At 33.1% G+C, this 16,608-nt stretch overlaps 1 protein-coding gene across 1 annotated transcript; it reads left to right on the top strand.

Annotated features, from left to right (window-relative positions):
* Positions 1–479: 479 nt before the first annotated feature.
* LOC112694339 (protein 5NUC-like) lies at positions 480–15,470 on the top strand. Its single transcript, XM_025569778.1, has 9 exons — positions 480–871; positions 4,438–4,641; positions 4,783–4,984; positions 7,285–7,479; positions 7,556–7,713; positions 8,751–8,865; positions 10,277–10,453; positions 11,909–12,112; positions 15,184–15,470. The coding sequence occupies exons 1-9, from the start codon at positions 533–535 to the stop codon at positions 15,273–15,275; spliced, it is 1,686 nt and encodes a 561-aa protein (XP_025425563.1). The 5' UTR covers positions 480–532; the 3' UTR covers positions 15,276–15,470.
* The last annotated feature ends 1,138 nt before the right edge of the window (positions 15,471–16,608 follow it).

Raw genomic sequence — 16,608 nt, 5'->3', positions numbered from 1 at the left:
GAACTTTTGAGGGCCCCGCGTCTGATCTGTTCCAGGCCCCCTTTACTTTTAAACTTGTTTGGCCAAGATATACACATTTCTATTACAGTCAAAATATTCAAATTTGCATCTCATGCCGCGGCAAATAAGATTATATGAACGGTTTTGTACATAATGCTGAGGCCCTCTCGGAGGTAGGGGCCCTAGGGCTCGATTGTATACGATCCATGGGGCGAAAACCAAATCAAAGCGGAAACGGTGACACGGGAACGTAACCGGCTACCATTTCCTAAGCGAGAGGGGGCGAGATAAAAGTCCGTGCCCCGGCCGTCTCGTAAGCAGTGTCCGTACATGGGCGTGGCACGTACAACACGACGTGAACGCGAACGGACGATAACGATAAGCAGCCGCCGTCACGCTGAGGTAGGGATACGTGGGCACCTATCTCCCACCTCCCGCCAGCCCGCGATCGCTTGTCGCTCGCGAAGTACCGCGGTGTAAAATTATCTCAGTAACCAACGTAAAGCCCCAGCACCGGGTTACAGCAGGTGCCATGATCGGGACGCAGTGCACGATGTTCGTCGCGTGGTCGTCACTACTCGCGGCGATGGCGACGACACTCGGTACCGGCGAGTTCCGGTTCACCGTGTTGCACACCAACGACTTGCACTCCCATTATGACGAGACTTGCGGCGGCGGCGGCGGTCCGTGCGTCGGTGGTTTTGCCCGGCTGCGCGGCGCCCTGGACGCCGAACGGGCCGAGGCGGCCGCGGACGGACGGCCGGCCATCTACTTGCACGCCGGCGACACGTTCCAGGGCACGCGGTTCTACAGCGAGCTCCGCTGGGAACCGGCCGCCGATTTCATGGGCGATCTCGGCGCGGACGCCATGGTACGTACACGCCTGCGCGCGCGGGTCGGCTCGCGTTTTCGAATTTATTTTTTTCGCCAGAACGAGTCGTAGAACTTTTCTTCCTCAACACCCCGGTCGGACGAACACCTCGAACGTATATTTACCGAACTGCCAATCAACATCATTTAACCCTATAATAGGGTATAGTTGAGCCCAACGGTAATATTTGAAAAACGTGTAGGAATCAAGAATATATCGATGGTGGAGCGCATAAGTGTGATAAATAACATTTTTTTTTGAAAAATGAGTCTAGTGTATATTCAATTTAATCATAAAATTCTGCACATTATGCACAAACGAAATTATAACATTGTTCGAGTAATTGTTGTGCTTTATTAAAATCAGAAGAAAAATGTAATGTGTTTGAGTATTACTTTTTACGTGTACAAAATGTGTTAAGTACAATATTTTTTTTTAAATTTTTTTAAGAATACAAATGTTGTAATTGCAGGTTTTTTTAATGCTCATTACTCATTATATGTTAGGGAAAATATAACAAAAATTTCATTACAGTTTGTTATATTTTTGAATTGTTATAACAGCTCAAACTAAAAAAATCATTCTCCCGAACGATTACGAAAATGTCATTTGTCACACTTGTGCACTACGCCATCGATATAACCATTTCGTAATAATAATTATCAATGAAGGTTGAACAGCAATTGATCGATTTTGTTTTGTACACATAATCGTACGTCAACGTTTCTTTCGCGATCTTTATTATCGAAATTCAAAAAACAGTTCGGTTAAGATCGATTAACAGGTACGGTTTCCACGTAAAGTACGGGCACGGGGAGGGGGGGCATTCATTTTATTTGCACACGGCTTCAAGTCGGTGTAGTTGCGGCACTGATTAAACCGTTACGGTTAAGGAAATGGATACGTGTACAATTATATAATTAATGTAATTGTTGTAATTGTTCATGTACACTTGAAGAGCGAAAAATGATCGGGAGGGTTCGAGCCCCCGGAAATGAGTGTCATCTCAATCAGCTCAAGTTCGTGTAAACAGATTCGTCGAGCGTTAAAATGTTTGCCACGCAGTAAGTTTTGTTCGAGCGCTACTCAACGTCATCGACGATTTTTCTCTGAAACAGTCGATGAGTGTTATTGTTTTGTTTTGAACATTTCATTTGTACGAGTCTCGGGTCAAAAAATGCGTAAACTCTGATGCGGATCGTTCGCGCTGGATAAATGCCAAACGTTTTCTGCATACTTTACGTGTATAAATATACTATTTACCATCTGAGTTGGATTGTCGTATGAAGAATCGGGAGACCGAAAATAAACTAGTGGTTGTCCGAAATATTATTGAACGCGATTTCTCGCACGCGGACATGTATTCATGATTATAATATTTCTGCGCCGGCTCGTTAGCTCGAAACCAGGTCGTTAAGAAACAAAAGTGTTATGCGATTTTAAATCGTTCGTAACTTTAAAAATATATAACGGCTCACCCCGTTCGAAGCGGCTTCTAGGATATGGAAACAGAGCGTTTACAATTAAATTCAACTGAAAGGATTCAAAACGCTGTGTATTTTATCAAAAAAAAAAACTTACCGGAAAAACGGTTCAATATTAGATTGTTGTCCTATCCAAAGTGAAGGATTCGAATCAAACCTGAGCGTGTCCATTCGCCTCTTTATCGTTTACACACTTTACCGTTGTATAGTACCCACACACACATAAGATATGTCTATACTGTTGACTACTAAACGCCCATTTTACAGAAAATAAATAATAGCCTTTGTCATTAATATGCACCATATCGATTTACTGTCCGTTTGGAACAACTCGACTTAGTCAACACGCTCTTCTATAATATAGTATATATTATATACTTCGTAGCCTGTTAAAAATCCTACCTCTTATTTGTCTCAAACTGTGTGTTAAATTCGTTACCTGTAGATTATGTTAGTAGTATATTTTTATACATATAGATAGATATAATTATATAAATAATAATATATATAATATATTATAATTATTATTAATATTGAAACGAATAACAACCATCTATAAACAAAAATTTTCTAATTTGCCTATCACATTTTAACTTAGCTGATTTTCAGCCCAAAAGTTTAATATATCTTTGTGCCAAAATGATTATGCAATCGGTCCGGCCGTTTAGGAATGCATAAAGGCCAAACAAACAGACGGAAATCCATTTTTATATATAAACAGAAAGATCTGTGTATATTTTAAGTACAAGTTGATTGTGCCGTATCGAACGTACGCAATCCTTATTCGTACGGTATAACAGTCCGACGGATGTATCTGCAGCGTACGAGGAAAATGATTTTCACCATCAGATCGACAATGAAATCGACCGAAACTATTATCTACTTCGCGAAGACTGAGGAAGACGTTTTTTTTTTTTTGTGGAGGAGGTGAAGTCGGATTACTCCTTCGTGTGCCGGAGGGCACGATAAATTTGAGCCTGGAACGTTTGGAAACCTTACTTAGCCGCGACACTCGACTTGGCTTGAAACCGACGGAATTACAATGGTTCGACAGACTAATAGGCCCTTCGATTCGCGTTAAAACAAATATTTCCATAATGCCTTGTACGCGAACGCCCGGAGAAACATTGAACGTCGTCGGCGCAAAAAACGCGACGGAAGTACAATCGCGTTTTGATGACATTTACGTGCACGTGTGCGTTTCACAAGGAATATTTCGATATGGAGACATGAGTCATACGTAAACTCACGCATACTTGTACGTCATGTTATTCCGTACGTTTTCCGCGTAGTTTTTTTTTTTTTTCGACGATACGTTTTATACGCGTACACCGCACGTATTGTATTTTAATGCTCGCTGAACCTATTTAGGCGAATGTCTGGTAAATATTTAAATAATGTGAATTGGACATTTTTATTTTTCCGATAATGCCGTGTAGGTATACACGATACTAATGTCATTTAGTTCCGTTCTCGTAAAATATATTATACAAAAATTAATATTAGTACCTATACCTTCTCGGCGGCTAATCGTTTTGCCGTAGGCCACAATGAAGTCCAAAGATCTTACCCGATTAAACAAAAAATAGAACATTGAACAGCAGCGAACCGGATACACGCAGACCGGATGTCGAGCACTCGTCGCGTTTAGCTCTTGTAGTCAAAACGTATTATAAGGCTGTCGTCCGTATTGTATTATTTTGTTCTCGGAAACCAGTGACCATAGCACTTGCGAAATTCATCTGAACAGAGCTTTAGTTTATTATAAATGTTTTATATAAAAAATGAATTTTAAAAAAAAAATGCATGAAAAGAAATAATAAATTTTAGATGAGTATCTGAAATAATTAGATACAATTGAAATTCCAACTTTAAATGTTTAACAGTGTACCTAATACACGAATCGAACTGTACATGCTCTTAGCGGTTTCTAAACGATTTCCAAAACCCAAAGTAATAATGCGGTTGCGTTAAAATGTCAAATTTCGTGACAAGTATTAAAATATTGAAAACAACGGTCCGCAACGATATGGTTGTTATTGATCGGTGCCAAACGAAACGTGACGGTTATAAATGTTCCAGTGCTTGGGAAATCACGAGTTTGAGGACGGCCCAGAAGGGTTGGCACCGTTTTTGAAGTCGAAAAACATCAGTTCCATACCAATGGTGTGTGCAAACATTCGCACCGAAGGCGAACCGAGTCTGGCCAACATCCGTCCATCCACGGTATTAACAGTCGGCGGCCGTACCGTAGGCGTGATTGGTTATCTGACACCCGACACCGAGGTACAACTAATATTTAATACATGATAATATAATTGTACTCGCATGTTCTACCGTGATCAAAATCTGGTTATTACCGAGAACACGGTCTTTGATCATTTTTAGGTTTTTTTTTTTGTGTACGTGTTATTATCGAAATCACAGGTTGAAAATATATTGGGTAAAATCAAATTGACCGACGAACTGCAGAGTATAAGAGCCGAGGTGACCAAGTTGAAAGGTTCCGGGGTAGAGTTCATCATAGCACTTGGTCATTCGGGTCTCGAGATGGACCGGAGAGTGGCCAGAGAAGTGGACGGCGTGGACGCAGTGGTTGGAGGACATTCGCACTCGTATCTGTTCAGCGGTGAGTTGGTACAAAATGTCGATTGCATTATTACATTTTATAATGACACTAACCGCTTTCGTGTGTTTTCTTGTAAACGAACAACGAAACACGTGTTAAGCACCTAAAACCGTGCGCGTCGATTAATTAAAATATTTTTTTTCGTCGAATCGAAAGTTTCATTTTGATTTTTAGTTGAATACAATAAACTATTATCGAACACATTTATTACTGTTATCTAAGCAAACCTGATCGGTTTAACAACGAACTACAGAGTAAAATCGCTAGTAACTTTATTAATTTAATATGTATTTAATATGTATTTTATAAAAGTTTTTTTTTTTTTTTTTATTGTAGGTAATAAATTATTCCTCTGTTTACAATTAGGGTTTGTACGACGTTAATATCGAAAGCATTTGATACCATAACGTATACCGATCCATTTACGATTTACAAACAATGACGCATTTAATATGAGCTTACGGTTCAACCAATACAACCGAACTTGGCTGCGGTACATTCTATTTTTTTCATTTAATTTCATCAGACTAGGGGCGAAAAATGTCGTTCTCGGTTACTTATTGAACACACGTTTCTGATGTACACTGTTGAGATTTAGAAAGCACGTTCGTAAATAGCTGTAATAGTCTTATCGCAACCACACACGCACGCACTACACAACTATATTGTACTCGTATACGTATTATTCGTATAATGTGTGACAAATAAGTATAGTACTTCCTATGGTACTCATTATACATTTTTTATACTATTATTATACGATAACAAGTCGATAATCATGGATCATTATACTATTAATTCCTTTTTTTTTCTTTTTTTTTTTTAAACAAAGCTTTTTGCCGTAGACACTATATTCAACTAATCGACTGTATTAATGAAACGGAATAGTAGGTTGGTATTATTAGCCTGTAAAGGATGTGTATATGCAGTTGTCTCGAGGGGACAACGAAATTATCCGAACACCAGGCGCACAGTATAATATATTATGTCTAAGAAAAGGTTATCAACCCTTATTGTACGACGACGTGCAGCTTAGGAATGAATCGCATTCCGGTAGATCACCTGTTGCGTGTGTACCTACCAGAACACATCTGGTCTTTGAATATTACCTATAAAAATTTTCCCGACCTTGTGAAAATCAAATCAAATAATCTACACTTACATATATAAATAATATTTAGAGGAAATTTAAAATATTCTACGTACCATGAAATATTATTATTAGTTATGCGCATCACCGAAAATCCGTTTATCGATAAAACTAACAAGAATTATGTAATTTTATTCATAATTAGTAGATGTTTTTATATATTAACACACATGTAGTTTTGAAAAGTAGTTGCACTAAAACGAGTACTTATTTTGATTGATTCATACGAAACTTATAGAAACAAAATTAACAATTCAATTAATTTAATAAGTTTTTTATTTTCTTGATGTTCTTCGAATAACGTTAATTTTAGTATAATTTGAAATAACTTATTACCATAACATTTTGCAATTGCATCGCTTGTTTATTTTTAAAGAATTATGATGATTTGTCCTTATCGTTTCAAGTTCAAATTATGGCACTGGAGCAGGTTTTAGAAAGTCATATTTTAGAATATTAAGATTTAAAATACCAATTTTTAGAAAATCAATGTTTTAGAATATGAAACTTTTAGAATGCAACATTTTTTGCATTTGAGTTATCAATAGTCTCGGTTCCCTTTCTTTTTAAAACATTTTTAACTTTTTACATTCAATTAATAAACTAATTTTTCATTGATTATACGATTATAAATGCTGTAAAAAATATATAAAAACCCATCTACACTTAAAATATGATGCTTTTGATGGGTTGATTTCATCAACGTTAATATAAGATTTGAAATGCTTATATTTTGCATACTGCATTAACTGTTAGTTCCGTTAATTGTATTAACGGTTTAAAAATAAAAAAAAATATATATATAAAAACATTATTTATTAACGTTAAATGAAAAATATATTATAACATGTAAGACGTACTAATGTATATAATTATTAAAAAATTATATATTGTAATCTAAAAGTTATTTTTTCTAGAACGTGGCTTTTCTGAGATTCGGTTTTCTAAAACTTGATATTCTAAAATGTGTACTCGAACCTCAAATGATATGCGTATAGTTTCAATGAATGGAATTACAAAATCAATTTCGACTTGAATAAATCGATGAACTAAAAAAAAGTCATCCTGTTCTTTTAAGGGATTCTAAATTGAACGCGCCGTCGAGTCATATGTAATAAACTTTTGACTTAAACCCTGTTATTATTCGTAGGTAAGCCGCAGGATACCGAGATCCCGGTTGGACCGTATCCAATTATGGAGAACAGAAGCGAATGCATCGTGCCTGTGGTGCAAGCGTACGCGTACGCTAAATATTTGGGAAAATTAGTTTTGACTTTTAACAGTGATAAGCGTTTGATAAGTGCTGCCGGTGGACCGATTTTATTGGACCAATCTATTCCTCCGGGTAATTTGTAATACATACCATCAACAGTCGAAAGTAGCACCGGAAATTAAATTTAAATGAAACATTTTTGTTTCAGATGCGAATACTTTGAAAAAAGTGGAATATTATAAGAGTTTGTTGGCCAAAAAACAAGTACACGAAATCGTAGGGAAAACAAAGGTATTTTTAGATGGTAACTGTAGGTGTTCGGAGACAAATCTGTGCGACATGATTCCTGATTCTTTTATACGTTTTGTAAGTTTATTAGATATTTCATAAATCCCAGACAAGTTTGATAAGTGTTCAAATAATCTGCAGTAACTCAATTTATATATTTGAATCACTGCCATATTCGTTAGGAATTTCATAATACCTCAATTATTTGTTTAAAAAACAAAATAACTATTAATAATAACTAATAACTCATTACTCGTAAAAGAAAATTGTTATTGTTCGTATTTATTTTATGTTCATCACTGTACAACGTACGTGTAAAAATGTAAAAGAAGTACAAATTAAAACATACGCTAGAAAAGGAAAAAAATTAACGTTAAGCCGTTTTGAAAAAACTTTTCAGTGAAAACTTTACTATTACTCGTATTATAATAATTTTTTATTAGTACATCACTAGAGTAGAAATATTATTATTTTTATTAATACCAAAGCTTTTGTGACTAACGGTTATTAATTAATTTATTATTATTATTTATTAATTAAACTAGTATAAACCCTTGGGAAACATCCAGTATCCACGAAGTAATCATATAAATGTAAATACAATGGTTATGTTAAGTTAAATTATTGAAATACCTACTAGTATTTGCGTTTGGACATTTTCACTTCAATTTTGCATATATTAACTAACTCATTTTACTTTGAAATATACTAAAATGAGCCAAATTGTTTTGATGATTCTTTATTTCACTTGGACAAGGGATCGCTTCGTAATATATCGATATATATCGATTATACCGTAATTTTATTGAGTATTCTTGACTTATAAAAACATTAAAAGTTTTTGTTTATACTGATTGTAAAATATTTATATAAAAAAAAGGAAATTCGTGTATCATCGTGTAGTTATTTCAACGATGGCATTAAAAAAAAAAAAAAAATTATTGAATATTTTAAAATAATTTTAACCATAATGCATACTAATTATCGATATTGTTAAACAAATATAAAAATTAAAACCAATAATTATTATGTTATTCATGATAAGTATTAATCTACTCCAAAATTTTATTGTTTTTTTTCTGATTCACAAAAAGAAAAATATGTTTTTTATTTAGAATGTCAACCATTTATTGAAAAACAACGTGACCTTAATCGGTTGGACCGACGCTGCGATAGCAATAACTACTAGTAGCAGTATTCAAAGTTCAATAAATGCTTCTGAAACTCAAGGTAAAAATAAATATGTTTCAAATAAAAACCATTATAATTTTTTTTTTTTTTTGTAATTAAGTATATAGTTGTAATGTGTATACCTGCCACACACTAGATATTATATAATTACCAATAATAATAAAAAATATATATGTAAACCACTACAGAGCTTATAATAAATTAAATATCATTATCTAAAAAAAAATAATAATGATATTTAATTTGAAATCTAGACTATTTTTTTCTTTTTTTTACGGAGTAACTATATAAAATAATGTTCACGAAACGCTTTAAATCTGTTTAATAACAGTTAAGTAAAATATGAATAATATTTCAAGTGTTCGAAATATGATCCCGACGAACATACAAAAATTCCAGTATAAGAGATATTTAATTGAAAAACATTAGTTGAATTATTCTGTATGTAAACGGATGCTTATAGAAATAGTTCTGCGAATGCATAATGCATAATGCATAACATAAGTGTAGAGAAATACTAAATAAATTCAATTTCTAGTTAAAAATTACTCTTGGTTTATTGGCATTTAACATTAGTGGCGATAAATATTTGTCTTTCAGTATCTTGAAATTGTAGAAACTGTGCACTTTGATTTACGAGTTCACGGTTGTTTTCTATTTATTTACCGATAGGAATAGGTCCATTTTCGGCCAACTTTGTAGCAAAATATTAAAGTATCATTCCTAAAATACTTAAAAAAGAACTTGGTTCAACAGTCTAAATTTATCCAGAACATCAATAACTCAGTATAACCGTCACTAAGGTGGTCATTATTTACTCCCGTCTCATTCCTACGAACTTTCCTTAATGATTCTTCTGTACAAAACATTCAGAAGAAATAATGTGTGACCTTTTTCATATTATTTTCACCTTTCCTGCCTTGTCCTCCAATCATTCACTCCTCTTAAATTTTTTGTTAAAATCTCATAATATTAAATTATCTCTTCCCTCTATTCTTAATACCAAATCCGAAACCGTCGAATGCCAAATACTATATTTTATCCTTGAGACTGGTCTGCCCATATAACAACATTTTATTTTTGTAATTCTATAATTCTTATATGTTATAAATCTTTTCAGCTGTTAAACTTAATGATATTTAGTTGTACTATCATTTTTAGAATTGTTGAAATAAATTGTATAACTACAACGTTCCAATAAAAAAATATAAAAAGTCCATTTTCATAAGATTTTCATGCGATTTCTTAAATAAAAAATGTTTATTGTTCTTCATAATCCCGTATACTGACTTAATAACCGAGAATTCATAAATAATACGAATGTATCAAACCGATAGCGATACAGTAGGTATATGCACACTTCTCATTCGTATCGGATGTTATATACTTCAGATGTACATATATTTCTTAATGTTGTAATTGATTGCGGTTGTTTATTGATTGGTTACAGGAGATTTTTACAGGTTCGATGTTGAACGGACATTACCTTACAAAACCCCTTTGTTCAAAGTGATCATAACTGGAAGAACGATAATAAAAGCACTGGAGCACAGTGCTAGCAGTCACGATTATAAAAATTGTGCCCGTCCAGAACACAACATATACGGAAATTTCATTCATATGTCAGGTAAGGAATATAAATCGTAATACGTATGTGTTTATTACATCGAAATTAATGCGGCTATTTTCAAAAGCATGAAGTGTGGCTTTCAGATATTTCTCAATAAGTGAAATATAATTAAAATGTATTTTACCTGTTAAAAAATATCGGCAAACCTATCACACGCACACACGCATACTCACAAGTAAATCAATAATTCAAAGGGTAAATATTAAAGCTTTTGGATCTAATTAAGAAAATAATGCAATAATTAGAATAATTGTGTTACTCATTGACTGAATTTTTGTTTGTTCGGTTGTACACTCAATAAATTTACGATTTCTATGCGATTTCGATGAATGAAGTATAAAACATATTTGTAAAGAGGTTTGAGTTGATAAACAAGTTTACTTTGCATCGGTCGGAGCACTTTTTCAATTTTAACAAATGCTTGACGAGAATAAATATTTTACATTTTAAAAAATTTGTACATTTTTAATATTGAATATATTAAAAAATATCTAAAATATAAAAAATATGCTCCGACCGATGCAAAGTAGACTTGTTGACCAATTCAAACATCTTTACATTTTTTAAATCGAACCACTAAAAGTACTTTAATTTTTGTCAATCGCTAAGGTCGTTTTGATGAAAAATTAATAGGGTTTGCAGGGGCCTTAAGCGTTAATAAATAAAATATTTGACAAACTTCGAAATTATTTTGTAGTGATTCTTATCTACATTATTCTCGCGGCGTTTTCCGTAGCTTTAATGAAACAGTGCAAATACATTTGTGATTCGCTGTAAGTGTTGTTGACAACAATCGGTAAATCCAATTATCTAATTTCAAAGTCTAGCCATATTTACTAGAAACGATGCAAACAAAACCACGGAATAAGTCACCGGTTATATTTAAATATGATACTGGAAATTTGTATTAACTCGTTATGGGAAAACATATATCAAGAAAAAATATTTAAATGATAAATGCATTATAAAATCTATAGAAAAGATCATCGACTGTCATAAAACGTAAAAAACCTTGAAATATGCGAGAGTGAAACGATCTTTTTGTCACGCAAGACGTTTCGAATGTCACCTGAGCGAGAAATACGATACGGGACCAGTGCCGAATTTATTTCACGGTAGTCTAGAGTATAACCGATGATCGGAAACTTTCTCAGAAAAAAAATTAACACGTTTTAAAACGAAATAATTACAATATGAAAGAGTTAAAGGACATCCATTGAACAATTTCTGTATTTTGTTTAACATTTCTATAAAATATGTTGAATCGTTATTCAATAGTTGTTCATCAAATGTTTTTGATATACTACACAAACATAATGTATGAACTTGTGCCTGCGTCTGAGACTTCTAAAAAAAATAAACCTTAGTCTTGAGGCCCCAGTGCATTACACCCCTCCCCCGCATACTTTACAACTACATGCAGCACTGTACGGAACTGAAAAATTATTTCAGGGATGCATGTCACTTACAACATGAAAATGGGCCCGGGCTCACGAGTGCAGTCCGTGGACGTGCGATGCGCGGAATGCAAAGTACCGATGTACGAGCCAATCGATCCGGACAAACAGTATTCAGTGTTACTGTCAAAATACATAGCTGGCGGCGGCGACCAGTTCAAAATGATCCAAGAAGGAATAATCAAATCGACCGATCTCGGTGAGTATTTGAACGACGAGACCTAGGATTCTATTGTTTGTCCTTTAAGCACCGAGGGGTCCCGATAACGCGTACGTGGTAACATATTAATAACGAGTTATGCATGAACCGATTCATTTATGGCCGGTTCGGCTGCACGAGCCAGTATGTTGTATTAAATAATATACAGTCGAAACACTCTGCACAAAAAATTTTACGTTTACGGAACCATATAATTTTCGTTAAAAAACGTCTTTGTTCAACGAATTAGTTTTATAACATTATTTTATGACTGTGAAATAATATCCGTGTTTCGGAGCTTTCAAAGTCATGGCAAAATAAAGTTTCGGGAACAACCTACTGCTTTCGACAATATTCGTGATGGATTTCAACCAATATCGGATTAATGAATATGCTGCCTTGGGGCAGATTTTGAAATTCCGCCCTTCACTCATTGTACCGATATACCCATCATGAAATATTATAAATAACAACAGCGTTAAAATTGTTTAATTTATTGATTTTTATAAACATTTCGTAACATCGGTAGTTTTATTATAATAGAACTAGTAGTATTTACTATAAAAACTCGGCACCACTTAACCTTATGGGCTTTCCATTCATACTAATTGAAGAAAACCGCTGTTAGGAAATATTAAGCTCGTTTGTTTTCAATTTTACTCGAAGAAACTATGACTTCGGTATACAAGACTTTGAAATACTAATAGACAATGGAATAATAAAACAAATTGCTTGGTAGTGTACAAATAAATCATTAAAAATTTAATATAACTTTTAAATATCAAATTTAATAATTCGATGGTTATAAATTATAATACAGCCATACGAGTATACGAAAAACACGATTATGTATCAGTATGTTTACTGCTGTAAACATATTATATACAATTTATGCTCGAAAATAATGCGATAATACTAACGAAAACAGACAATTCCGAACAATATACATGGTCATATTAATAATACCCTGAACGCTTATTTATATGATTATTTTGCGATAGGCGATGTAATAATACGAGTATATCACTATTATTATTTTTTTATACATTGTTCTTCAATTATTAATAATTCTTACTAATACATTAGAAAACTTCAAAAATTTCTTTTTTGCCGTCAAGAAATTGCCGTCCCTAAAAAACAACTAAAATTATTTAATTAACTGGTAAAATTTTTAGGTAACAAATAATAACAATATTTTTTTTTTTTGATCAATCCGAAGATTGGATAAATGATTATTGATGTTTCTCTTCACTTATCTCTGTCAATTATAATCCTTTTCATCTCCCAGTATAATTCCTATGCCGTTATCTTCCATCACTTGCTTCAGAAATGGGGTTCTGGGCCTTCCTCTTCCAGGTTTTTCTTCGATTTTTCCCTTTATTACTGTAGTTATCCAAGGACTATTCCTTATTACGTGTCCGATCCATACTTTCTTTCTTAGTCTTAGCGTATTCCATATTGATTTTTGGGTATTCATTCTCCTGAAAACTTCATCATTTTTTATCTTTTCCATACATGAAATGTTTAGCGCTTAATAATAATAATACCAGTAATAATAACGATTAATCGGTACAAATGTAGTTAAACGCGATACAAGAGATATAAGACAATTATTACTTTACAGAAAATAATAAAACGAAGGTTAATTTTCATACGTATGTATGATGTACACATCATAACTATACTAACATGATTGTATTAAATATATTACATTTTCATAAATTTTTATGTAATTCTTTTTAATAAAACTTTATTTCACAATTTTCTTTTCCAAATAACCATCAAGCTCGTTAAATAGAGATTAGACTGTATTGTGTTGTGGACTTGTTGATTGCACGCGTACGCTAGTCGAGATTCGTGGGTAAAATGTATAATTATAATATAAATAGGTTGTTTCACACATGGAAATGGAATTTAATAATCCGATTAATACAAAAAAATAAAATATAATATAATATAATAAAATATAATAAATATAATATAATTCGATTTCGATGATACATCTCAAAAAATTGCCAACAATATGCACTTAAATTCTTTTTTTGTTTCTAAAAAAAAAAAAAACGTGGTGACGAAAAAATTAATAATGAAAATACATTAAGATTTCATCTCAATATGTCTTCATGTACTTATATGCTTGATTATACTTCTTAAACCGGCATTTTCAATACTCAACTTATTTCAACAATTAAATTGGACATTCATAATAATATTAATTTTATTGTACTTCTAGTGAATTTTAAGTAAGCGCTGAGTAATAAACTTTTACGATCCCTTAAGAAACATGTACTGTTCCAAGTTTCACTGCAAAATATAATTATCATTTCAAAATTAAAATAGTGTTTTAAAAATTTGTTCCTGTTTGTCGAATACCGCCAGAACTCGAGTTACAATTAACTCGTATTCATTTGATCCGTAAATTAAATAACTAAAAAAGAACAAACATTAACATACAACTGAAATAATTATTAAAATACAAATGTTGTTTGTTTTGTTTTTAATTAATTTAGTTATGAAAAAACAAGAATAATGAAATTAATAATCATTGTTTTCTAATTTTTATTCAAATAAACAAAAATGTATTTTTGTCTCAAGTATTATTAAAATCTGTTTAAAAATGAACTCAGTTTCTAATTGTTACAAACTAAATACGTTTATAATAATTTATACTTTGAACGTTTGAAATTTCGTAAAAAAAAAAATTATGATAACTAATTAAGATGACGAGATTTGAATATATCTAATTTAATACGAGGATCGATGAGAATCACTGAGAAGTTAATAATTTACCAATGGGAGTAACCAACTTCTTTGGTAGTTGCTTTTGATTAGGTTTTCTTAATTCAAGTCAATGCCGTCGAAAAATTGCACTTTTTCAGATTCAAATAACGTAATTAATATTTACAAAACATCAATTTCGCCCCAGGTATAATTTAAGAATACAACGCATAGTGAAACGTATTGGTCGTCATAACGATTCCAGTCCAATATTTAAAAATATTAAATCAATATTATTATATTTCCGAGCTAATTCGTACTGATCGCAATATTACTATGTGTTCCGTTTTTAGGTATTACAGAATTGGAAGCCTTCTTGGACTATGTTAAAGAAATAAGACCAATTTACGCTGGAATTGAGAACAGAGTAAAAATATTGAAATAAACACTCATCAAAAGATGTTCGTTCGAACTTGACTGTAAACAATACGGTGTATGGGGGGAGGATATCTATTATTCAATTTTTTGGCCGTTTGAATTAATATATTAATAAATGCGATATGATTCGATGTACAATATTTGCATTCATACACACACACAACTTAACCATACAAATATTAAACGTACTATTGTCGTTGCATTTCGTGTTCATTTTTTTTATGAGCAATCGAACGATACAGTTGAGTGTTCTGCGCAAACCCTGTTATAATGGTGGAATAACGCGACGTGCAGATACGTTCAACGAGCTGCTAGACATGGCACCAAAGAAGGGCAAAGGGAGGGGGGCTTTATCCCCTCAGGAAAATAGTTTAGCCCCCTCACCAGCCCCCTCCCCCACTGAAAAATATGTTTGATACAATAAAGTCATAAAACATTAGTTTTAAAAGAGTGACATCAAAAAATTTATGAAATATACTTTTTAAAATTTTTTTAAGTTTTTAGTTTTTATTTTTTTTTTTTTTACTTATTTACTTATTACCATTTGTTCGTTTTCATCTGATTGCGGTTGTATGTCACGAAAATAATAATAGCTATATTATGTTATACTATACGAAAATATTTGTATTTTATTTAAACAACCTCAGTATTTGTTGAAAAAATCTTAAAAAAATATTTGCCCCACAATGCCCCACTGGAAAAAAATTCTAGTACCGTGCCCTGCAAGTTGCAACAGTGACGAAGGGTTCGACGTTATAAAATAATATCCCACGCCGTCAACGATCCCGTGTTTGTTTTAGTCCGACGGTGGCGTTACAACGCTGTCGCGGGGCGGGTGGAAACGTCTCCCGGACGCGCGTTTCCGAAATCTCAAAAATGTGCATGAATGTTTCACGCACTGGGCGTTACGACAATCGATACCCAACGGCGCCCGAACGCTAAGCCCGACTTGTGCGACAACCCGTGTCAGGAGCATATTTTAGGGGTGGTCGCCTTCTCCCTGAATCTGTATTTAAGAAATCGATTATATGTGAGATACACATTTCAATTTTTTTTAATGTGTATCATTTTATAACAAAATCTAACTACGCGTGGCTGTGAATACTGAGTTTTGTCCAAACTTAGTGAAAAATAAAATAAAACAAGCATAACTTTCAAAACACAGACAGGTGTTAATAAAGAACTACACAGAAATCGATTCTAAATAGATCCGGCATTAGAATAAAAAAAGAAAAATCACAAATATTAAGGATTCACCTGATTTAAATATTACCAAAAATGTTACTTGTACATTTTGAGCCTGAATTGTAGAAAAAAATTTGAGTTCTCCCCCCCCCCCC

Source organism: Sipha flava, unplaced genomic scaffold (assembly GCF_003268045.1).
Source record: "Sipha flava isolate LNK unplaced genomic scaffold, YSA_version1 127_pilon_pilon, whole genome shotgun sequence".
In the NCBI taxonomy this organism is placed as follows: Eukaryota; Metazoa; Arthropoda; class Insecta; order Hemiptera; family Aphididae; genus Sipha; species Sipha flava.
Note: the sequence above shows the minus strand (reverse complement) of the source record. Positions and strands in the feature narration are given on the sequence as shown.

What these genes read in the sequence shown, in the direction of transcription:
- LOC112694339 (XM_025569778.1), top strand. Translation starts at nt 533, where the DNA reads ATGATCGGGACGCAGTGCACGATGTTCGTCGCGTGGTCGTCACTACTC. An exon ending in ATCTGACACCCGACACCGAG is followed by an intron (nt 4,642 to 4,782) that starts GTACAACTAATA and finishes TCGAAATCACAG; the next exon opens with GTTGAAAATATATTGGGTAA. An exon ending in GCACTCGTATCTGTTCAGCG is followed by an intron (nt 4,985 to 7,284) that starts GTGAGTTGGTAC and finishes TATTATTCGTAG; the next exon opens with GTAAGCCGCAGGATACCGAG.